General features: G+C 43.6%; 3 protein-coding genes across 7 annotated transcripts; 2 read left to right on the forward strand and 1 right to left on the reverse strand.

Annotated features, from left to right (window-relative positions):
- The first annotated feature begins 15 nt into the window (after positions 1–15).
- Positions 16–1,659, forward strand: LOC135594241 (uncharacterized). The gene is made up of 3 exons (XM_065084642.1): positions 16–211; positions 907–1,074; positions 1,156–1,659. Exons 1-3 carry the CDS (start codon positions 103–105, stop codon positions 1,422–1,424), a joined length of 546 nt encoding a protein of 181 aa, XP_064940714.1. The 5' UTR covers positions 16–102; the 3' UTR covers positions 1,425–1,659.
- A 687-nt stretch (positions 1,660–2,346) lies between these two features.
- On the reverse strand, positions 2,347–4,204 carry LOC103997777 (vicilin Cor a 11.0101-like). The gene is made up of 5 exons (XM_009419106.3): positions 3,800–4,204; positions 3,551–3,726; positions 3,394–3,474; positions 3,054–3,320; positions 2,347–2,980 (listed from the first exon to the last, which is right to left on the reverse strand). Exons 1-5 carry the CDS (start codon positions 4,191–4,193, stop codon positions 2,480–2,482), a joined length of 1,419 nt encoding a protein of 472 aa, XP_009417381.3. The 5' UTR covers positions 4,194–4,204; the 3' UTR covers positions 2,347–2,479.
- Positions 4,205–7,213: 3,009 nt separating this feature from the next.
- LOC103997564 (protein tesmin/TSO1-like CXC 3) lies at positions 7,214–14,628 on the forward strand. Of its 5 annotated transcripts, none has more exons than XM_018831025.2 (10): positions 7,214–7,698; positions 10,027–10,196; positions 10,288–11,005; positions 11,731–12,206; positions 12,296–12,370; positions 12,668–12,848; positions 12,940–13,035; positions 13,115–13,181; positions 13,686–13,845; positions 13,921–14,628. In XM_018831025.2, exons 1-10 carry the CDS (start codon positions 7,645–7,647, stop codon positions 14,321–14,323), a joined length of 2,400 nt encoding a protein of 799 aa, XP_018686570.2. In that variant the 5' UTR covers positions 7,214–7,644; the 3' UTR covers positions 14,324–14,628. The 5 variants fall into 5 exon arrangements, with proteins under 5 accessions (XP_018686570.2, XP_018686569.2, XP_009417099.2 ...); XM_018831024.2 differs by having other exon boundaries at positions 7,230–7,698; positions 13,674–13,845; XM_009418824.3 differs by having other exon boundaries at positions 7,245–7,698; positions 13,674–13,845; positions 13,939–14,628.
- The last annotated feature ends 942 nt before the right edge of the window (positions 14,629–15,570 follow it).

Genomic DNA, 15,570 nt, shown 5'->3' on the forward strand with positions numbered 1-15,570 from the left:
GGCACGCATCTCCACGCCTCCCACGGCCCCCTATAAGTTAGGACGGTGGCGGTGCCCCCCAGCAACATCGTTCGACAGCTCTTCTTTTGAACGAGATCGAGAATGAAGCCCGCGCTCCTGTACGTCGTGATCCTCATCCTCCTCCTCCGCCTGCAGCCGCAGCCCGTCGCCAACGGTTGCTGCGATGCCTTCTGCGCCGTGCTCTGCCGAGGTTTCGCCTGTCTCTCTCCTCTCTTTTGTTCTTTTCGTACTTGCTTCTCTGCCCCTGGATTAGTTCTTGGTGTTCTTTTGATTCTCGGGTTTTAGGTTGTTGGATCCATTTCCTTAGTCGATTAATATACTTCTCCACTGATTCATTCTTGCTGTTCCTTTGCTCGATCTTGATTCTTGGTTGCTAGTTTCTTCCCTTCGGTTGCTTCTCCGCGTTAGGATCCTCCTGACTTGGTTCGTTCTTGGTGTTCTTTCGGCCGGTCTTGATCCATGGGTGTTAAGTTCTTGGATCCATTTCCTTGGTCGCTTAACCTACTTATCTATTGATTCATTCTTTGTGTTCCTTTGCTCGACCTTGATTCTGGCCAGGTGCTAGTTCCTTCTCTTTAGTTGCTTCTTTGCGTATGGATCCTATTTACTTGGTGTTCTTCAGAAGGATCCCGTTTCTTTGGTTGATGGTTTTGTCGCGTCTTAGCGTTTGCTAAACCAATGCCTTACCGATGAAAAGGAATCCATCTTATTTGTCTTCATGCTCCAACTTCTCAGTTGGTTTGCTTTCAACTGATCTCGTGCCGCCTTCTGGTTCGGTGAATCCAGATATTTCGATCTTGAATTCTAGTCAGTAACTTTATGAATTCCGTTTCACAACTGACCGAGCTATGAATTATAATTACTATGTGTCTACTCTTCTTCCAGGGACTGATCTGTCTGCTGCCATTACCAGCACCACCACCGTTACAACCACCACTGTAACTACCACTAACAGATCCACTACTACCACCACCATAACCACCATCGAGATGCCTCAGCGGCTCATTCCTAACGGGAGTAATGACACTCCTGTTTACCCTGCAGCAGCAGCTGGTACTTATAATTGATCTATTTTATCTACTGATCATCATACGCTATGCTCTGTTCCTTAACCTAAGTCTCCCTATGAACAAGGCACTCCGTCCGTCACCAAGGTCTTCCCACTGTCATTGCCCGCCAACGAGAACGGACTCCCCGCTCCCGACCCTGATGCTCGTAAGTGTTTCCATTTACATGAATCTACGACAACGACGATGACGATGACACGTGTGGCTTCTTTGGGTTGCAGGGCCTACTCCGCTTGCCACCGAGAAATCCTCGCCGCTGCCTCTTCCGTGTTCGTCCATTCCAACGAGTTCCCCCGCTATCACCAAGGAATCGTCGCCGTTGCCACCACCGGGTAGGTCCATTCAAAGGGAGCTCCTGAAGGATCTGCGGCGTTATCTGAACGCCACGAGTTGCCGCAAGTTAGATCAATCTTTCGTGATCTTAATCGTAGACCCCAAATATTTTCTCGGCTTTTAATTCCTCCTTCCCCAATTGTTAGCTCGCGAACGTTGGCCAACTCTCTCTGGCCCAATGCATACGATTGATGGTATACGTACGTCGGACAACTGTCGTCTGATCTGTCCTTTTGTCGAGTGCTTGATCCCATGGCCTGTGGTTGCATATATTGATCGGCTCAAGATTTGAGGGTGCATAAAGTTGCTTCATATAAAGCCATTTCAAGCATGCCGTGGTGGTAATACCAGTCCATCATGGATCAGTAGCCGAATTCGGCCCTTTCCACTTTGTGGAGAGTGGCAATGTAATCGACGTAGTAGAGCGAGGGACCAATTTCCTAGTGGTATCCACCCAGCAAAATGTTGGGTTCTGCCATTCCAACAAATAAGAACACGATTAGGAGAAAGAATGTTCCGACTGATCTAACTCCTACTGAATTGAAAAACCGATGTCCATTAGATTGTTGGGTCAAGGCATTATCTCAAATCCCACTCTCATGGCATCATCCTAGATGACGGAAGACTACCTCGGAGCATCCTAGTTGAACTTTCTTTAAGATAAAGCCCCCACAATCAACCAACAGATATAGTAAGTGACTCAGAAAAGGCTCGTAAAGAACTCCGTTGCTTACTCTAAAAATTCGTCACTTCAATCTCCCAAACCCACCCACCCACCCTCTCACTCGGGCACATCCTTTGACACAACTGATAACGGTGTTGTATCCCTCTCACTCGGGATACAACAAAGATCCGCTTGAAGAAAGGCCATGACAACCATGATCTCTGTGCTATGATCTTATCATCCAATTAGGTTTCATGCTACTAGGAAGAACGCAGAGAAGTGCTATCTTTATTAGAACTCAAGAGAAATGAGTAGCACACCGCATTCTTCCCGCTCCTCCAACCTTCTCTGCCACCGGCTTACGACGAGGCCGGCCGCCTCTTATTCAAGCTCTCTAGAATCCTCCGAAACCAAAGAGCGACTCAACCGATGGCTGCCGCCGCTTCGCTTCTCCCCGCCGCCTCCCCGGTCCGGGCAGGAACACCGACTCTGGCTGTGCGTCGAACACCTCTTGCACTTCTTCCGCCGGTGCGCCGAACGACAGCTGCTTCGCTTCCCTGTCCAGTAAGTTCATCACGTTGTTCTTCCCCGCGAGGTAGCACTTCCTGTTCCTCCCCGCCCTGATGCCGAAACAGAGGACCTGAAGGTTCTCGTTTGCGGCGGCGACGGCGGTCACCGGGTGGCCCGGAGGGATCACGAACACTGAACCGCGGGAGACTTCCGATCGCACCGTCCGGTAGCGGACGCGCTGCTGTCCTTCCGGTTCCGTTGCATCCTCGCTCCTGCGTGCGTCACCGGAGCGACGGGGACAGACCATCTCGAAGTGGCCTCTTCCCTCCACCACCATGGCCAACTTGGTCGCCCGGGAGTTGTAGCTTGGTGCCATCATCGATCTCTGGAAGCAAACTAACCGATGTCATACTTCACACTTAACAGTGGAACGATCAGAAGCCGCGAGAAACAATCACCTCGCTGATGTTAGCGATGGATACATCCACATCAAGATCCTGGAGCCGGTGATAGTCACTAGATCTGGCCTCGTAGAGTTCCCCATACTCGTTTGCATGCGACGGCCTCTTCTGCAGCAGATTGTACGGTTCATTTGACCGTGCAGAAGGCCGGCCGCCACCGAAGCCGGTGGTTTGACTCAATGCCCTGATCTGCTCTTCGGTTATCTTTATGATTTCCCCCTTCCTCTGGCGCTCGAAGAGTCTCTCTAATCTATCCCTTGGAGTCTACAGATGAAACGAAACATCAGCATCATGTACTAATAAGCTTCAATGGAAACGGAGGCAGATCGGAACTGACATTGAAGGCGGCTTCCAATACTCCATTGCTGAAGCTGTTGTAGAAGCTCTCCGGGTTGCTACCGGCTGCGCCAAAGAACTCCTGCATCCAAAACACCTTCGCCAATTTAACGGGCTCTGTACCCAATAACACAGTGCAAACCTACTTGAGCATGTACCTCGAAGTGTCCGGGTGTGGAGATGGGGTGTAGGAGCATGGCGATGCGAATCCTCTCGTTTTTGGCTTTGTTGATCGCATAAACGATCACCCCTGCCGGAATCCTCATGATGTCTCCTCTTTTGATCTCGTGCGACTCCCGGTTTTCCTCGTGAAGCAATGTTATGGTCCCACGGCCTATAATACGATTGCCGTAAGAACAGAGTCTCAACAAGCTCTGTAAAGCTTAGAACAGAGCGTTAATCGTTACCTTCCATTACGTAGAAGACCTCCTCGGCGTCCCAATGGCTGGGCATGATAAAGGTCTCGGGCTCAGCCTCCATGATCGCCAGGCGATAGTTCTCGATGCCGATCAAGAGCTCGGATCGCCTGGAAAACCTCTCCAGAACCTTGAAATGGCCATGCTCCGATCTGCTCCAGTGCTCGTAGCTCCTCTCGCCGAAGTAGTACGGGTTGTGCTCTCTCGCTTCACCCTCCGCCTCCTCCTCGCGCTCCTGTTCTCTTCCAGCTTCTCGCTCGCTGGTCCCTCGGCACTCCATGACGCAGCGCGTCTTCTCCGGATCGGATCCCGAGGAGGATGCAGCCAAGAGGGAGGAAAGGAGCAGCAGAAGTGGGAAGCCGACTTGGACAGTTCCGGTGGCCATTACACTTCGGATATTGGTATTCCGAGAGATGAATGACGCAGGGAAGGGGAGAGAGTTTTTATAGAGAGAGAAAAGGTGGTGGGCGGGGTGTTAAGTCGGATCGTATCGCGATCTGCGCTGTTGCATGCATGGCTCCAGGTGGAGCAGGGGGAGTTTACGTGGAGAGGAGATGGGGTCGTCCATCACCGAGTCGTATGCCACCTGGTGATCTACGACAAGCGTTTCGGAACGAACCCGACACCTCTCATCCTTCCGAACGTGCCGTGTCATCGTAGTATACTTGATGTATGTCATTGATGGAAGAAGGAATGAGCAGCAGATTAATAAGCTTTATTATGAGAATTAAGGGCAATCCGAGAAGTAATTAATCCCATCACAGGCACTTAAATCGTGCTTACAGTAACCAAACTTTTGCCGTCATGTCCGTTGTATGGTTCATGGCGATTGCTGCGCCACGTCTACGTCGATGCCCAACGCGTGTACGGCCATGCAAGATGGCAGCACACTTCATTGCTTTCGTCGTCGCTCCGCCGCCTGAAAGCTGCCTCGCTTTCCTCTCCCTCTCCTCACTTCGTCGTCAACCATTCCTCTCTCTCCGATGACTCAAAATCCATTCGCCCTCTTCCTGGTCGCCGTCAGGTTGGCGATTCCAGCGCTGGGGAGGACCCCGAGCTGGAGCTCTGGAAGCAGCAGTTCGATGAGGGGCAGAAGCGAAGGCACCGACGCGCCTGCGAGGAGTACGCGAGGGTGAAGGAGGAGCCGGAGAAGAAGCTCGAGCGCTGCAAGTACGAGTGCAGGGCGAGCCAGCAGAGCGAACAGCAGCAGAAGCAGTGCGAGCGGAAGTGCCAGGACAAGTACGAGAAGGAGAACAAGGATGTTGTGGGCGATGGAGAAAGGAAGGGTGACGACAGTGGACTCAAAGAGAGGTTTCATCAACGCCAGCAGCAATTCTCCCAATGGCGATGCAAGATAAGAGTATAAAGAAGAAGCAACCCTAAGCATCAGAACAATTGGCTATTCTATGTAGTTGCTCTCATGTTTTCATCGGTTCTTAGCACCATGTTGTTCTATGTGTTGGGGCTTTAAACCGAGGAGCTGCAAACTTGGAACGAGAGTGGGTGTGCTTCGATAGCATGCAACTCTAGATGTGATGTGACGTGATGGTGTGGTAGTTCTGTTTGTAGAGCATGAAAGAGGTCTCCTTGATTCAGAGATGAAGATGCAGAGATGAAAGAGGCCTTCATAAAATGCTCAAAGATAAAGAAGACTTGTAATGTTACTTCGAGTAATTTAGAAGAATTCCACTGCGTCAACTCATTAACTTCTCTTTCTCTTCACGTGGTTTAGCTCTCCATGAAGGCGGCCATCGTAATTGGCGCTCGCGGGACCGAGTCACTCTTCCTTACCAGGAATTCAGTATCACCTCGTCTCTCTCTTCACGTGATTCAGCTCTGCATTGCTGGTGACCGCCATGATCGCACACACGCGCCTCCGTCCAGGGTAAAAAATTGGGCGGCCTCCAAAAGAACTTGATTCCCATCATCAAAGAGCACAAAAGGCCAAAGGATCTGCTCATGTTGCCAGCACCTCCTCTGCTGCCTTTGTTGCCTTGTTCTTCTTAAGCTCACAAGAACATTGAACAGAAATGAGGACTTACTGTCCACTACCATACAACTGCAGCAGCAGCAGCAGCAGCAGAAGCAAAGAATGAGTTTGGTTTCTGGTTTCTGAGTGCAAGTCCAAAGAGAAGGGAATGGAATGTCACCTTGCATTGGAACTCCCACCAACCAGGTCAAGAAATGCTTGGTAAGTTCCGAGTATGAGAACCCGAAGTCTCATGTGCAGCTAGCAATCTTCTGGCCAAGATTACATCAGCTTTTGTTTCATTGATGGGTCATTAACAAAGCACTGCAGTGGCAGATGTCAGATTATGATCACAATTCCCAGCTTTAGGATACACAAGTCAAAGATGGAAGCCATTAGGACTTCTGACCATCACTTGAAACTCTCACAATTAAACCTAAACATGAGGGTTTTGACTAATCACATCTTGATTTAGAACTACAACCAGTGAGTGAAGTAAAAAAGTGCTACTACTGCATCAAGCACAATGTAGCCTTAGTACTCTTTGTACTCTATATATCAGTGTCCTCACACCTCTATGTGCTCAATTTAAACCTAGAAAAGCTTTGTTCACAGCCTAGGCTTCATCAAAGGAAATGATTCTTTCCTGTCATGTCCCTCAATTATTAATTTTGTCCTTGTACTAATAGATTAGTTGAGAGATTATGTCTATAAAATTATTTAATTTGAAATTAATTTAAATATCAGATAGACAATCCTATATGATATTAATTTTTATTTCGATCGGCCCTCCGAATCTCTAGTTTAGTTACGTAAAAATTTTAGATCCGAGCATCATTGATATTTACTATATCAAAAGAAATTAAATTTTCGAGTAGATATATGCTAATTAATAGAGTTATATATGTATATGTTTATGAGTAATAAAATTAAAAATTACAGGATTAATGGGGAATAATATAAAATTATATAGAGAATTAAGGAATTGCACTTTAGCTTTAAAGTGTTGCATTCCTTAAAAATCCGGCCAAAAAAGGCTGCCAACGGCATGCTTTAAAATCCGTGTCGGATATCATCTTCACCGCCAACTAGTCTCCATCAGATCCCAACCCCAAACCTCGCTACAAATCTTCCACCTCATCAAAGGATAGACGGGTCCCACGCGGACCTCCACATCGGACTCCGGGTCGAAGCGATGGGTACTCCTTCGCGTCCCTGTTCGCGCTGTTGTAAGTGTAACGGAAATCCCAATCATTGAACGCTTCTCTCGGTCATTCTAATGTCACCGCAAAGCACCGGATCCCGCTGTTATATATTTAAATATTATTTACAGCACATATTTTAATTTCCCATAATAATCTTCCACCATGTGGTAACCATGGGTGAGAATACCGGCGACCGACCTGGGAGCGGGTGTCGGTAGCCAACCCCCGAGGAGGAGCGGCAAAATAATGAAAAGGTGGCGGTGTTCACCTGCCGTGCTCTGTGGCCTCATCGAGTCGCTTGTCCTTTTCTTCCCCGCCACCGGCGACGTGGAGGCTTCTTGCGGTCATTTCTTTTCTACCACGAGGTTGACGAGGAGAAGACATAGATGGCGACAGAGGGCGGTGGGGCCGGCTACTTTGGAAGAGAGAGAGTGAGAGTGTGTGAAATTGATTAGATTAATTAGGTTAGATCGAGGAAGAAGAGGACGAGGGCCAAAAGGAAGGGCCAAAAATGGGGTTCCCGCCCAGCGCTCCTCTTGAAATCTTATAGTGGACTGGTGAGCGAGAGAGAGAGAGAGAGAGAGAGAGAGGGAGAGAGGGAGGGAGAGGGAGGAGGTGGGAGATGTGGGTGAGCTCTCAGAGCTCTGGGGCGTCGCAACGAGATGGACACGCCAGATCGGAGCAAGATCGCGGGGACGCCGCTGTCCAAGTTTGAGGTGATTCGCGTCTGATGCGATTTTGATCAGTTGGTGGTGTTCTTTGTTTGGGGTTCCTTTTCCTTCTTTCTTTATGTATTTTTGTGTGTTTTGCTCGTGATCTGAGGGAGGATTGGGTCGAGCGCCTTTGATGCGGTTTAGTGGTCTAAGTTTGCGTTATTGACGGCGAAAAGTTGGGTTTTTGTTTCCTCCTTATTTTTTTTTTTTTAATGTTCTTTCCTTAAATTCGCGGTGCGGACCGAGCTGCCGGCTGGTGATATCTTTGCTGCCATGTTCTTTCTTGAAAGCAAAGATCTTAAGATGTTTAATTTTGCTATACTTTGCTCCGGATCTTTGCTTGCGCGATGACATATTGACTGAATCGCTGCTCAGATGTTGTTAACTGTCATCTTGTATGTGAAGGAGTGCTTCGTCGATTCTTGTGTCCTTGGGTTCTCTATCTATAATTTTAACGATCTTTCTAAAAAGAAATATCTGAAAATGGTTAATTTTGGTCCAATTTGCTTGATATCTTCGCTTGTGACTAAATTAATGCCGCTCTTGGGTGTTTTAGTAGTTTCTTGCTTTCTTTCAATCCAAAGGGGGACTGCAAGAACGAATCTTGGTTAATTTCGTATCGTGGTCCTGCCATCAATTTTTTGGTTTCCTGATGAAGAAGTTTGGGCTTTTGGCCATGTTCTTATGTTCTTTCTTTAAAATTTTACGCACCAACAGAGTGATCGATTGCTCTAGTGTCTATTTTTGGATGCTTCCAAACTCGGAAGAAGGCGCTTAAAATGGTTGCTCTTTGCTACATTTTATTCGGGTTCTGTGGCCTATGCGGTGACAATTTGAAGGAATTGAAGTTGAGTGTCGTCGATGCAGCAATCTTTTCTCGTTCTTTGATGGAAACCTTGAGTTGAGTGTCGTTGATGAAGGAATCTTTTCTCGTGCTTTGATGGAAGCCTTGAGTTGGATACTCCGCAGGGACATTTTGACTGATCTTGGATGTTGTCTTAGCATATTATCGTGGTTCGAACTACGACTTCTCTGGGTGTCTTTGATGCAAGATTAATGCATAGTTGTTTGAGATCCATTGTTCTCTGCCTTAATTTCTTGGGTTTTTTAAGGAAAAGTTTATTATTTATTTCTTATGCTGTTTCTGTAATTTGATTGGTTGACAATCTGCACATAGTTTGGATACATTGCAAATCTAAGACTCCCATATGATTTTGTTGAAGTTATGATTAAAATGGTTATTTTTCATCATGATTTGCTTGGGATCTCTGCTCACATGGTAACATTTTGCTGTATTGATGCTTTGGAGGTTTGTATGTGTCTTTCTGTTTTGATAGTCTTGTGGGGATTTATCCACTTTGGCTATTCATATACCAGCATAAACAAAAGATATTGATTCTCCCCTTTCCTTTTCTGTATCACTTTACTCTTTACCTCCCTGCTGCATTTATTTTTTTAGGTGTTCATTTGGTCAACATTCCATTTTATAATTGTTCTCTGGTGAAAGTGACAAGATTTAAGCTTTTTCGTGATAGTGCTGATATTACAAGTGGTTTGGTTTGAAGACCTGACTTTATTTTAATAATTTTCTTGTTTTGGGTATGTATCACATTTTGAAAGAATTTTGTTGAAGATTTACCACCATGTAAGTCAAAAATTACTGCCAATATCTTACTAAATTCTTGCACGCTCACAACTATCGGAATCTCGTGCACCTTCAAAAAGCAAAATTTTAAATATTTGTCAGCCTAAAATTTAATATTTTATCCTTGCTAGCTCTGACTTTAGAACCAACCTATAGGATTTGTTGCTAGCTCAGAACTGTATACTATGGACGTGCAAGCAAATCTTTAACCATGCATCAGCTGTAGAGTTAATATTTCATCCTTTTTAGTCTCTAACTTCAGAATGAACTTGTACAATTTGTTGCTAGCTAGGCTGTTGTAATGTGTGCTTGTAGGTCAATGCCATGGTCTGTATACTACTGTTATGTTTTATGCAATATCAATGCCAGAACATGCAAGTTTTTGATATATAGATAGGTGAATGGATTTTCTATATGGGCATGGTTGTGCTGGCTTGTTGCTTGCATAGAGCCCAGTTACTGCATCACCACCACTTTACTCATAGTTAAAGTAGTGAAATATGGTGGTAGAAATTATTTATACTAGTTGATCTTATGATCATTGTGTTTCCTTTGTCTTGTTAAGGTGTGTATCTTGTAATTTGTTTACAAAATAACATTGCTATTCTGGTGCTGAATTCTTTACAATGGTTTATGTCATGTTCAGGGTTATACATATTATTTAGTAATTTCATTTTATGTTGCAGGAGTCACCAATCTTTAACTTCATCAATAATTTGTCTCCTATCCAGCCCGTCAAGTCAATAGATTCAGTACATATTGCACATACATATCAGTCATTGAACTTTGCTTCTCTTTCTTCCATATTTAGTTCACCGCATGCCAACCCTCCAAGGGAAACTAGGGTTTTGTCAAGGTAATAATCAAATTTTTATATATCTTAGAATTATGTTAATATCAGTTTCATTTTGATATCCATTTCATGATGATATTCTTTCTGTACTTAGGCCACCTTTCATGGACACCACTAAACAAGAGAATTTTGCATCCAATGTGGGTGAAAGTAACCTATGCTCAGAGGTTTCTGATGCTGTTAGGCCGTCCAGATTCACTGCCAGCACACGGGGAAATTACACTATATGTTCACTTAATGAGGCTGCTCTTGATCCATCCGATCAATGTCCAAGCCTCCAGAGTCCCTTTCCTCAGTCAACACAATACAATTCTGGTAGTCCTGACCATAATATGCCAACACACTTTGGCATTAAGATGGATCCTAATTTAGACATAGGCCATACGCCAGTGGAAATTCACCTTGTTCAAAATGGTGGAGAAAGGCGAAAAATTTTATTTGCTATGGAGGCTGGGTTTCAGGGGAATCATCCACATGAGTTGAACAAAGATGAAGTGGTAGGGTGTGACTGGGAAAGTTTAATCTCCGATGATGTAGAAAGTTTGTTGATTTTCGATTCAGCGACAGAATCAGAGGCCCACAATGAAGTGGGTGAGAAAGGCATGGACTGTGATGGAAATTCCTTGGTTTCTGTGTTGTCAAATTGCACAGAGAACGCTGATCATCAACAGGCAACACAACCTGATATCTCCCTTGGAGCTTTTGTCCATAATGTCAACCAAGATCCTTCTCTGAATTCTAATGAAGATTCTAGGAAGGAAAATGAGACAGATCATGCCACAAATTTGCTGTCAGGCACTTGCCAGGCTCAGGTAATGTTGAGTGATTTGATTGAGAAAATGGATGATATGCGTGTATCTGTATCCTTTTGGCAACTCTAACATAGTAGTCTTTTTTTTTTTATTATAAATTTCTCCTCCTGGTCTGTTGTATCCCAGCTTATATGCTCAATCTTTGAATTCTTGTTTGGCTTTCCATTCATCCTATGGGGACTATGGGGCAGCAGCACTTGTGCTATGTTTTATACCTTTATTTTTAGGACCAAGCAAGTTTTTCCTTGCCATAGGGATTCTCGGTAACTGCAAGATACTCAATTACTTTAAATATAGTCACTCTGCTAAAGTTGTGTGATTTTCTTAAGTTGCTGTATCTATCATGTTATCCTCTGATATATCAGGAAAATATTTTTAATATGCTTCATTTCTGTTAGTTTGTTTGAACCTTAAATTCTCATATTTGTCATGTTTGAAAGTGTAAAGTACTTACATCTGAAACACACGTACTTAGTTGACCTGCTATTTTTTGTGGTTGAGGGTAGTTGAAGTTGATTTACTTCTGATTTCTTTTTCAAGGGGAAGAAAAAATGTTAATTAATACTAAACATATGTCTCACACTCTCCTACATGGGAGGGGGTGATGATATTTGGACACGAGGATGTTCATTAGCTGAAAGGATTTTAAGTTGGTTATTTTGAGTGCATGAAATATGTTCAAGTCAATATGTAGGCGCGATAATGGTTGTCATTTCTCTTATTAGGTTGACTGCCACCAAAAACGTGGCATGCACAGACGCTGTTTGGTTTTTGAAGTAGCTAGTGTTTCTAAAAGGAATATGTACAGTGACTTGGACCTCAATCCTTCAACTTCTTTTCCATCCAAAGGCAAGAGAATTTGCGATAGCAACAACTTGGAGCCTAAAATTAGTAGGTCACTGTGTGCTTTATCTGGTATTGGGTTACATTTGAACACTCTTGCTACAACATCAAAGGATAGAATGGCCAACAAAGAGACTCTTTCTACTGGGAAACAACCGATCAGTATCCCATGCTCTATTGATCCCTTTCCATCAACAACAGCAGTGGACAACAGTCTGAGGAAGCCCTTCTCTGCTGAAAAGGATCTTCGTCCTAGCGGTAGTGAACTTGACCCTCAGATTATATCTTATGATGCTCCAAAGGATGGCAAACCAAATAATAGTGAGGAGCTAAATCAAGGTAGTCCAAAAAAGAAGAGGTATGTTGCATATGCTGCTATATGTCTTCCTGATTATCATGACCTTTTGTTCTTCACTATATCAACAACAATGGAGTTTCATGATCTAGACGCAAGTCAGAAAATGGAGGTGAAAGTGAAGGATGCAAGCGTTGCAACTGTAAGAAGTCAAAATGTTTGAAACTGTGAGGCTCTTTTACTTCATCTGAATATTTTATAGATATGCTTATTCAGAACTTCAAATTGCAGATTTACCCTTTATATGGCAGCCTGCTTTCACAGCACTCCAGAAATAGTTTCAAATTATTTGTTGCTTTTACAAGAAAGCAAAAGTACCTGATACGTCTTACCAAACAAGAAAATCAAGATTAACTATTTTAATTTTAACTTTACCATTATTTCCATTGACATGTTCTGCTACTTATGACTAAGCATGTAAGTATTCTGAAGTTCTGGTCTTGGTTTGTTGACATCTTATGTAGCTATTGTGAGTGCTTTGCTGCCGGAGTTTACTGTTCTGAGCCCTGTTCATGTCAAGGATGTTTTAACAAGCCAATCCACGAGGAGACAGTCCTGGCTACTCGCAAACAGATAGAATCTCGCAATCCACTTGCATTTGCCCCAAAAGTAATTCGAACATCTGATTCTGGTCTGGACATGGGGGTAAGAATCTCGTCTACTGCTATGCTTCTGTTGTTTCTTTCCTTTTTTCCCACTCTTGTTTCTGATGGGATCATTCCTTTAATACCTCTAGGATGATGATAAAAAGACTCCTGCTTCGGCACGGCATAAAAGAGGGTGCAATTGCAAAAAGTCAAATTGCCTGAAGAAATACTGTGAATGCTATCAGGTCTTGTGGTTTGGGCTTGGGCAACCACTTGCTTTTACTATAGTGTGTTATCTGATTTGGACATGCATGTTATTTTTAGGGTGGTGTTGGATGCTCAATCAGCTGCAGATGTGAAGGATGTAAGAATTTGTATGGAAGAAAAGATGGTAAGTGTTGATATATGCCATTCATTCTCCCAAGTTATAAAGCAAGGTAGCTGCTTAGGGGAATACCATTTATTTGCTTCTTTGATAAATTGCAGAAATTTTTAGGTTTCTCTTTGAGTTTTAGTTGTTTTGAACGTCATGGCCTGCAACACATAAAAAGCAATTGCATAATTCATATTCTGGTCAGACTTTACCTTGTTTGTTTCCATACAGTGAACTAAGATGAGAAAAGAGTAGGGTCTGTAACTTGATAATTCATACTGGATCAGCCAAGTTAGAAGAGATTATCAATGGGAAAATTAACAAGGGTGTCCTGGAAACAATGTTGTATCTAATTTCTCGCATTTTACTTTTTTCACCAGTTTTTATATATGATAACTGTGCATTTGATATTATTTGACATAGGTTTGAATCAAACATCAAGCCTTCTTAAGCATAACTCCTTGAGAGATAGTCTTTTTGGTTTATTCTGGCCGTACAATTTCTTGACAGGCATTCTGCCAGGTGTTGAAGAAATTGAACAGGTGGAGAAAGAACCTGATGTTTGTGAGAAGGAAAATGAAAGTTCAGATGATGTTCAACTTCACCATGCCACTAATGTTCAGGTTGATGAGCATCATACCTATGGAGAAGTTCTACCTATAACACCTTACCAACATTGCAGGTGAGACACTTTCATCGTTGTTTTGATAGCATAGTCTATTGATTTTCGCAGAAGCAGCTGCAAAAAAAAAAAAAGTATATATATTACTTTCAGGTTGTCTGTTGAACTGCCATTTTCTTCAAGTGCAAAGCCCACACGACCTACTAAGCTTTCCATTGGACGTTCTCCTGGATTATATGGCTTTCACATGCTTCAGAAGTCTGAAATCATTCTCCCCCAACCCAAGTTCGAAAACAAAGGCAGCACAGTTCTTGAGGATGACACTCCAGCTATTCTAAAACCCATTGCATCACCAACCATGGGTGTAAATATTTCCTCCCCTAATAGAAAGAGGGTGTCACCTCCACACAATGGAGTTGGATCATCACCACCAAACCGTAAAGGTTGCAGGAAACTGATACTGAAATCTATCCCCTCCTTCCCTTCACTTACTTGTGATGCATCCACTGAGAGCCCAGTGAACTATTCCAACAACTGACGGATCCTTGGTATCATTTCGACAGATTATTCTCTTTCGATTCCATGCTTTGTATCTGAAATATTTGTAGAATTGGCTGCCTGCCTGCCTGCATGAGTTTGATGTGGTCATCGGTTTGCTGCCGCCGCAGTGGTCGTATGAGACTCTTAACACTTTGGCAAACTCAAGCAGTCCGTCTCGGTAAAGATAAAATGTTTTATTACGAGTAGTCGTGTTGAAGTAGCAGACAGCTTGTTCTACAGTATACCTTGTAACGAGATGTTGTTCGACATTCCTGTATGTTTATTACGGAGGATCTTTCTACATGTCTCTACCTTGATTCTATGGTGTATATATTCATAGCTCAATCATCGTGATTCTTGTCCTTTTCCTGTTAATTGTTCTTTCATTTCTCAAGGCAGTGGTAGAACAGTCCAGTGGACTGTGCTGATGCATGGATGTAGTTTGCTAATGGTTAATCTGCATGATAGAGATGTAAATGTTATTATTTTGATTTATTGTAATCGACAGTGTCATGCTATATTGAATGCCTCGCAACTTAGGACCATCTAATGTCCTACACTTATTTTGATACTTTGATCAGAGATGACGAGACAAGAGAATGCCTTTGGAGAAGACATGGTTGGCACAGATCATCTTCGTATGTTCTCAGCCTGTTGATGGACTATTAACTGGAGATTACATGATCCCCCACATACTATGGAAATTTCATGTATTGTTGGGAACCATAGACATGGTTTAGAAGCAGGCATGAGATGTAGCCAAAGCAGAACAAAGCAACGTGGACCAGCCTCAGATTCCTTCTGCACTCCTCTTCTACCTTTGGATAATATAGTAGCAGTTCCTGTGGCAGTGACGGAGAAGTGTACATGTATCTAAATGGAATTGCACAAGGTAAAACAGTGAAGAAGTTTCAGCAAAGCATTTGGCAGATTACCAACCATGCATGGAGTAAGTAAACACAGTAAAATCTCGAAGAAGAGTTGCTGTACATGTATTGTTTTGTGTTGTCATAGAGCTTCCAAACACAATCCATCCCTCCAAAAAAAAATACGATACAAAGAGGATGAATATGATAGCTCAGCAACTGGACAGAAAGAAGAATTAAAGAAGAGAGAAGAAGAAGAAAACTAGTCGAAATAAAAGGCTCAGTTCCAGTCTTGGCAAAGCTCAGCAGCAGTAAACTAAAACAGGGACATGGCTGCCATTTTCCATTTTCTATCGTCGTTTTCCAACCAGGACAAGTA

This window comes from Musa acuminata, chromosome BXJ1-9 (genome assembly GCF_036884655.1).
Source record: "Musa acuminata AAA Group cultivar baxijiao chromosome BXJ1-9, Cavendish_Baxijiao_AAA, whole genome shotgun sequence".
Taxonomy (NCBI): Eukaryota; Viridiplantae; Streptophyta; class Magnoliopsida; order Zingiberales; family Musaceae; genus Musa; species Musa acuminata.